This window comes from Callospermophilus lateralis, chromosome 1 (assembly GCF_048772815.1).
Source record: "Callospermophilus lateralis isolate mCalLat2 chromosome 1, mCalLat2.hap1, whole genome shotgun sequence".
NCBI lineage: Eukaryota > Metazoa > Chordata > Mammalia > Rodentia > Sciuridae > Callospermophilus > Callospermophilus lateralis.
The window spans coordinates 12,484,121-12,492,807 of NC_135305.1; the positions used below are offsets into that span (position 1 = coordinate 12,484,121).

The 8,687-nt window shown below is 40.5% G+C and overlaps 1 protein-coding gene across 1 annotated transcript; it reads right to left on the reverse strand.

The window, feature by feature from the left end:
- Window positions 1-672: 672 nt before the first annotated feature.
- Tas2r40 (taste 2 receptor member 40) lies at window positions 673-1,635 on the reverse strand. The gene has a single exon (XM_076853045.1). The coding sequence runs from the start codon at window positions 1,633-1,635 to the stop codon at window positions 673-675; it is 963 nt and encodes a 320-aa protein (XP_076709160.1).
- Between the last annotated feature and the right edge of the window lie 7,052 nt (window positions 1,636-8,687).

Below are 8,687 nucleotides of genomic sequence, written 5' to 3' on the forward strand. Positions count from 1 at the left end.
GCACGCTTGCTCATCACTCTCTCGGGAAATTCCTGGGACTCAAATGCTAGCCTGTCACTCCACTGACAGTGTGCATGGCCTCTGCTTCAGTCAGATCCAAAGCCTCTTTCTCCACTCTGCACTCTCCTTGGAGCCTCTGCACACTTGGTGGTCTTGGCCAGCCTTTCTTCCTGGATCCCATTTCTCTGTAGTTTTCTAGTTTCTCTTTTACCTCTTGGGCTGCATGCGGTCCCCTTCACTAGTCCCCTTGTCCCTATCTGTGGGTTAGTAAGTGGTCTAAAGTAGGTTGACCACATACTTTTTCATCCAGATCAAAATGTCCTTGACAATTAAATGGTGTTCCATGGACAGCACACCACAGAAAGTGTTCCAAGTGAATTGAAATGTCTGCTTGCCCACTCCTTAAGGCTTAGAGGAGGGGACAATGAAGAGCTGAGGGCAGGATGCCAACGAACCCCATTAGGCACTTTCAGAAGTCCACCATTGCATTGCTTAGCTCCTTCTGCTTTGAGTCTCAATTCAGCTTTACATTCACAAAATAATTCAGTTACCTGAGAAGAAGTGTCAGTAGGTTTGGGGGATAAAAAATGGGAGAGGAGAGAGATTAGGCGAGGAAAAGGCAGAGCTCATTGGGCCAGAACTTGTCATCTCTCTGGGTTCCAGTCACTGGGGCTACCCTTTAAAGTAAAGATGAATGTGGTGCTGAAACCGCCTCCGGGCTCTTCTCAGCCCAGGGTTGCCCAAGATCAGTTGCACTGAGTGGCTAGCGGGATAGGCAGCCAGGATACATTTACACAAAATATTCCCAGAGTTGTAGGTGTTAAAGATGTTGGACATGGAAATAAACAGAACGACTGCATTGATGATGTAGAAGATGAGAAAGAAGCTGGTTGATTTAATGGCCCCCAAGTGAGCCTCCATGCTGGGGTCCCTAGAGCCTGTGGCATTGCTTTTCATGTGTAAGGTGTGTCTCTTGAGAGAGATGATCAGCAGAGTGGCTGCCAGGATGAACATGATCAGAGGAACCAAGATTCCCAAGTAATAGTAAAAAGCAAAGTAGAACATATTGGTCTCAGAGACATACTTGTTCTTAGTGGAATTGGAGGAAGGGGTAGGAAAGGACACACTCACATATGCATTGAAGGTGTCTTTAGAGGAGAGAGAGGTCAAGCCCAGGGACACCAGCACGGAGAGACTCACAAGCCGAGGCAGCAGCACCGTGATTCTCCTCTTCATCATAAGGAACAAAGGCTGAGTAAAGTTTGCAATTTTGAGACAATAGAAGATGTTGAGCCAGGCACCAAACCAGAGGTTGGCATAGTTCAGAAACAGCATGACGATTCTGAAGAATATGTACACTGTCTTTTGGTTATAAATGACTGGGAATACTTGACTGTAAGTAATGTCCAGCATCACCCAAATCTGTAGAAAGATCCTGGAACAACTCAGCATGAACATAAGGTAGTCCCCACCAGGGAGTCTCTTGTCCCTAACCCACTCAATCCCATAGATGGCCACGATGAAGCCATTCCCAAGTACACCAATGGCGCACAGGATTCCAGAGATCACCAACATGAAGGGGACTTTAGGCCCAGAAATGTCTTTGTCTGTGGTATCTGTATTCGTCACTACCATTTCTTCTGACTCTGCCTTTCAGGTTTTCACACAAAGAACTGGTACCTACTCTGCAGCCTTCTGACCCTCACCCAGTGTTATTGTAATTTCCCCCTTAGTTAATGGTTATTTCCAGTTTTTCTTCATTTGCTTGTCACATGACTGCAAGTTAGAGGCTTGTCATGCAAATTATGAGAGGATCTAGTTACTGGTTCTGTCTCCATTATTCATAATGGCCCATTTGTTTTGGGAATTCAGAAGCTCATCAAATAGAATTTGCAATGTGTGTTCAGCTCAGCACCTTCTTATTTTATATTCTGTCCATATTCACCTGACAAGACAAGAATCCCAAGTGAGGAGTCTTAGGGTCTCCTGGCCTTTTTACTTGTCTTACAAGACCTGTGTTACTTCTGAAATCATCTGTCAAAATGCATACTGCTTCTTTTACATGCTTTCTTCCTCCTTTCTTATCTCCCTTATGATGGGAGAGGATTTTTTTCCCTATGGGTACTGTGAGTGTGAATAAGAACTTACCATACACTCATGCATGAGCCTCTTAGTGTCTTTCAGAAGGGCCAGCTACAACAAGGACCTCAGAGAAACCAACATTGGGTGATATCTGGGGGAACTAGAGATAAGAGAATCTTCATGACCTTTGTTTTCATTGTTTCACCAAAAACAACTGACTAAAACCTCTGCATGACTTTGGGCTCAGGAGTAGGTAGATTTAGGCTGGGAAGGTTTTGCAGTGTTCTTAACATGGTGTTGAAATTGGGAAATGTATAAACACTGCAACTCAAAAATTCTGACTTCTTACCTCTCACTGTGAATCACAGTGAACTCTGGAGTAATTTAAAAGACATGTGGGTCCAGGATTCATCACAACTCTACTAAATCAGAATCTTGGGTAGGACTGGCCTATATTTTTATGAAGCTAAAAGAGCATGCTGCTCATAGGTAACATGAAGTACCAAAGTTTTAGCTAGAAGCGAAAGTGCCTGGGCCAAATTTGGCCTGCACTTGTGTTTTATCTTGAATTGTGTAGCCCTGGACAGTGAAAGTCTACCAGTGATTAACTTTTTTTTTTTTTTTTTTGTAATTGGCCACTATTTGAATTTAAAAGATTGCATACACAAACACACACACACAAAATCTTCTCTTGAAAAATTAGAAGATTTGGCAATATTTGATCTGCCTGGTTAATTGATTGAAGCTGGGCACTGTCTGTTTATTTTAAGCAATATATATACTTTTCAGTATGTTATCAATATCCCCTAGTTCCTAAGGCTTTTTTTTTTTTTTTTTTGGCATGGGAGATTGAAGCCAGGGGGACTTAACCACAGAGCCATATCCCCAGCACTTTTTTTTTTTTTTTTCAGAGACAGGGTTTCATAAAGTTGATTAGGTCCTTGCTAAGTTACTGAGGCTGTCATTGAACTTGGAATCCTCCCGCCTCAGCCTCCTGAGACACGGGGATTACAGGTGTGCATCACCATGCCCAGCTTCCTAATGCCTTATTTTTTATTTTTTAAATTTTTTAAATTGTTGATAGAACTTTATTTTTATTTATTTATATGTGGTGATGAGAACCCAGTGCCTCACACATGCTAGGCAAGCGCTTTACCACTGAGCTACAACCTGAGCTCCCCTAGTGCCTTCTTGACACTCAGTTTTGGTGCCACATGCTGTTTGCTTGTGTGCTTTCCCTATTGTATTGGGCAATTTGTATATGTTAGGCATTTGTACTATATATGGAGGAATGATAAAAATTAATTTGATTTAAAACAAAGAAGTCAGAAATTTATTATTATAAATTTTATTGTTGTTAGATCATATTTTTATAAAATAGCACCAAAGTAATACATTGCAAAACTAAGAAAGCATTGTTAAAAGAAATTAAAAAAAAAACACCTGTCAGAAGAGTAGCTGGCAAAGATTTTCTCCCATTCTCTAGGCTCTTTCTTGTTTCCTTTGCTCTTCAGAAGCTTTTTAATTTGAAACCATCTCTATTGATTCTTGGTTGTATTTCTTGAGCTTTAGGAGTCTTGTTAAGGAAGTTGGTGCCTGAACCAATACATTGGAGTGTTGACCCTATGTTTTCTTTTAGCAGTTGCAGTGTTTTTGGTTTAATTCCTGGGTCTTTGTTGCACTTTGAGTTGATTTTTGAACAAGATGAGAAATAGGGATCTTGTTTTATTTTTCTACATATGACTATTCAGTTTTCCCATCATAATTTGTTAAAAAGACTGTCTTTTCTCCAATATATGTTTTTGGCACCTTTATCAAGGATCAGATGATTGTATCTGTGTGGGTTTTTTTTGTCTTAAGGAAATTTATTATTTTATGTCCTTGGAAGTCCTGAGAAAGAACGAAGGAACAACACATTCCATGCCTAAATGATAGCTCCTTATCTTTTCTGTGTGGCTTTGTGTTTGTGTCTTCAGCTCTTTGCCAGCTACTCTTCTCACAGGGGATTAATTTATAGAATATATAAAGAAATAAAAAAGCCTTAACATAAAAAAAAGAATAAAGGGGTGAATGCACTCAAACAGACATTTCTCAAAAGAATAAATACAAACGGTCAGCACATATATGAAAAAGCGTTCAATATCTTTAGCAATCAGGGAAATGCAAATAAAAGATATATGAAGATTTCATCTCACTGCAGTGAACACAAATAACAAATGTTTGTGAGGGTATGGAGGATAAAAGTACACTCATAAATTGTTGGTGGGACTGCAAATTAGTACTACAATTTTGGAAAGCAGAATGGAGATTCCTCAAAAGATTAAGAATGGAACCACCATATGACCCAGCTATCCCACTCCTTGGTATTTATCCAAGGGAACTAAAATCAGCATACTGTAGTGATACATGCATACCAATGTTTATAGCAGTTCAGTTCAACCTGTTTCAGACAGGTTATGAAAGAGAATGTTATTTGGGCTGGGGATGTGGCTCAAGTGGTAGCGTGCTCGCTTGGCATGCATGCGGCCTGGGTTCGATCCTCAGCACCACATACAAACAAAGATGTTGTGTCCGCTGATAACTAAAAAAAATAAAATAAAATATTAAAATTCTCTCTCTTTTAAAAAAAAGAGAATGTTATTTGTCCACAGTGGAGTTTTACTCAGCCATAACAAGAATGAAATTATGTCATTCTCAGAAATGGATAGAACCGGAGAACATCATGCTAAGTGAAATAAGCCAGACTTGGAAATTCAAGGGTTGAATGTTTTGCCTCATATGTGGTAATTATAGAGAGATGAGGAATTGAAAAGCAGGGGTGGGGGGGAGGCTCTCATAAAAATAGAAGGGAGAATGGTAGAGTAGAATAAGGGAATTGAAGGGGAGGAAGAAGGGATGAGAAAAGAAAGAAATTGAAAAATGAAACTGACCACATTATGCTATGAGCATGTATGAGGATATCACAATGAATTTTACTTTTATGTATATCTAAAACACACTGATTAAAACAAAACAATAAGTAAGTAGAAGGAAGATCAATAGAGTTGGAGGAAAGGGGAAACACTGGGGTTTGAAATGGAGCAAATTACTTGCATACATGAATATGTTAAAATGAACCCCACTATTGTGTATAACTCTCATGTACTAATAAAAACATCTAAAAATTAAATGAAAACTCATGTCAACACAGAGACTTTTATAAGCATGCTCATAGCAACTCTTCTCTTTCTAGCTGGAAACCAGAAACAAGGTATGCTGACAAGTTTTGCCTCTCCTGTAAGAGACCCACTAGATTCTGTAGCTTCTCCTGATGGAGCAGAGTGGTATTTGTCAGCAGCTCCACATGTTCCAAAGTGCCATAGACATGAGCAAGAGGGGCAAGGAGGAGAGCAGCCGTGAGGTGTGGGGATGGAGGCTGAGGCTCCACACAGACTGACGAATCCAAGCTACTCATAGTGCTATGTTTGTGTGGTTCATTTTTTGTTCTGTGATACTTTCTCATCTGGGGAGCTAGGATAGAGGTGCTGTGGTTTGAGTGTGTGGCCCAAATTTCATGTGTTGGAAATTCAATCCCCAGTGCAATAATGTTGACAGGTATGAACTTTAAGAGATGATTAGGTCACGAGGGCTCTGCCTTCAGGAATGGATTCATGGCATTATCTCAAGAGCACATTTATCTTAAATGTGAGTTTGACTCCCTCTTGCTCACTTGTGCCTTTTGCCTTCTGTCAGGGAATGATGCAGTGTTAGAGTCTGTAAACAAGTCTGGATGGCGCCTGGCAAAATGCCAGAGGGAGTGGTTTGTAAAGTAACAAAAGCGAGCCATTAAGTATGGAGATTCCTGATTGGTTGACTGCTGTATCTATTTTATGCTAATTAGATAAGCTGTGTAAAATGTTTAAATACCGCTCTTATTCTACAATAAACGGCTTCCACTCCTGCTGCATCAACGTACACAAGTTATTCGTCACCCCCCGGTTATTTTGCCCAGCCAGCCGGGCTGCGGCAATGCAGTAATAAGGTCTTGCCAGATACAGGACACTGGACTTTGAAATTCCCAGGCTCCAGGACCATAAGAAATAAATCTTTTTTTTTTTAAAGTAAATTACCACAATATGGTATTCTGTTATGAGTATTCGATGAACTAAAATAGGAGGCATCTCTACTTTAGCTAAGATTTCATGAAGGAACCAAAGGTGTCAAACATTTGGTTGTTGGGTTCAAAATCTTTGGTCCAGGTATAAGATAGAACAGATTTAGAAGAACATGGGATTAGGGGAGTCATTTTTCTCTCACTTCTTTTCCCACTACCATTAGGACTAGAAAATGTCTTTCTAAGTTGAAGAGGAATATAAGAGAAGGCAGGGAGGAGTAGAGAAGGGGAAGGCCTCTGCGAAAGGGTCCTATGTCTTGGCCCACTCCTTATGACTGTGTAGGGGTGTCAAGGCAGTTAGGGCTGCAAGACAGCTCTCAAGTGTCTCACTTGGGAAAACTGCTAAACCCTCAGTATGTCCACAAAAAGGGTTTGGAAATCTCCTAAGGGAGTTGATGGATCTAGTGGTTGGATCTAGTGGTTGGATCTAGTAGTTAGATCCAGGAGACTTTATAACCTGAGTTCAGATGAAGTGTGGACTCTTTAGTTGAAGCTGATGTAAAGGCTGAGGGACAGACCTACATTCTACCACCATGTTTGTGTGGTCTCAAAGAACATGGATTTTGCCTTAGGAAGGAAAAACCCACCTGTGTCCAGCAAGGCTGGTGTTTTAGCCTGGTATGACTGAGAAGACATTAAAATCTATTTAGTTGATGGAGCAGTGACAGCTCTATGAAGGGTACAAACACGAGTTTTCCCCAACACAGTGCTCAGCTCTGTGGTGGTAATCTCCCTTTCCCTTCCCAGAGTGGTATCTTGAGCAGATTTCATATTTTTCAGTCTTTTTTTTTTGTTATTTATCAATATTCTGTCCAGTTTAGTTTCTGATTTGATTTAAATATCACCTCCTCCCTTTGTTTAGAACAGTTTGGGCTAAGACCCCCCCTAGTTGGTGTGGCAGGAATAGAATGGGTCACGAGACATGCGTCTTTCCCTCTTCTTGTCTTGGCTGGTGTGGGGAGAGGGGCCAGAAGACAGAGTCTCTCTGTTTTACCAACTGCCATGTAAATGTGCTCTCTAGTGGTTGCCGTTGCTTCCCTGGCCAACAACAGCTGGCCATGAGTGTCTTCTGGGAGCCAGGCATCCTCTTGTGAGAGCCTCTGTGAGTTCTCGAGGGGACTCTGCAGCACCTCTCCTCTCTGCTGCCCAGGACTCCAGTAAGCCTCCCCTTCTCTCCCTTCCCTAATCTTTTTATATAAATAGACTTAGAAGGAGGGATGTTGTTGGAACCATTCCTCACGGTAGTAGGACTGGCATTGCAACCTCTTAGTAAGCTTTGCAGTGGGCATCTGGCCTCAGCTATTGGCTGCCTTCTTTCAATCGGTCCTCCTCCACCATGTGAATATGCTGGCATTGACCAAATTACCTAAAGGTCTCTTAAAAGACATCCATACCCCCTCCCACCCTCAAAGGTTCTGAAGAGTTGTCAGAGAAAAGCCAAGCAGCCATATTTTCAAATCTCTCAATTTTCATTCTAATATGGAGTGGGAAGTGTTGGGAATCACTGTTCTTTAGGGAGACTTACCCTATCACTTCATAATGTGAGCTCTTGGGTCAATTCTGAGACAACAGAAGTGCTGCTGAATCTCCTGGTGCAAAAGTCTGAATGATTTTTTAGAGAAGACTAAATGGATGTGTGTCCCTATCAAACAGAAGGAGACTAGATTGAGAAGTCTAATTATAGGAAATAATTATAATATTTTGCAGACCTGAGCTCTTGGCTTGGGGAAGTTGTGTTTACAGTGGTAGAAAAGCAACATATTTCTTGGACCCATAGCTCTATAAAAAGTAGGAAAGGAGAGATGGACTGAGAGGGTGATAGGTTCCACTTGATAAATTGAAGAACATTCTTATATGCTTATTTGACAAAGAACACGATGAAAGAAAACAGCCTAGATGTCCTTATGAAATAAACCACGGTAGTAACAAAGGATAGAGACATAGAAAAATGTGTGATCAAAACCTAAATGAATTGGAAAGAGAATTGAAAAGTCAACAAGGTTTATGTTTGTTGTTTATAAAACAAACGGTTATATATTTAAGTGAAAAATCTGCCTGGGGCATCAAATTCTTCACCAGATAGCAAATTGTAAAAGATTGTCTGCTGAATGTAGTGAAAATTCTGTGTGTCCTGAAAAAGATGTAAGCACCTGCTAATGTAAAAGTAATCAGAAATACCATTGTTCAATGCAGTGAAAATACAGCTGAGAGACTGAAAGAAAAATTATGCAAAAACACTTTAAAATGGTGACGTTTTGCTGTTACAGCTGACCAGGATGCATAGTTTGTAATCCGTGTAATAATTAGCTCATTTACTCATTGTGGTGTTGAGAATTTTTACATGAATGAAAGTATTTTGGAAAGCATGCCCCAAAGTAATTAAGAAATTAATTTTTGTGAAGAGAGGAAGCTTTTGCACAATCGAATGTGGAAGATTTGTATGTCTGTCTGA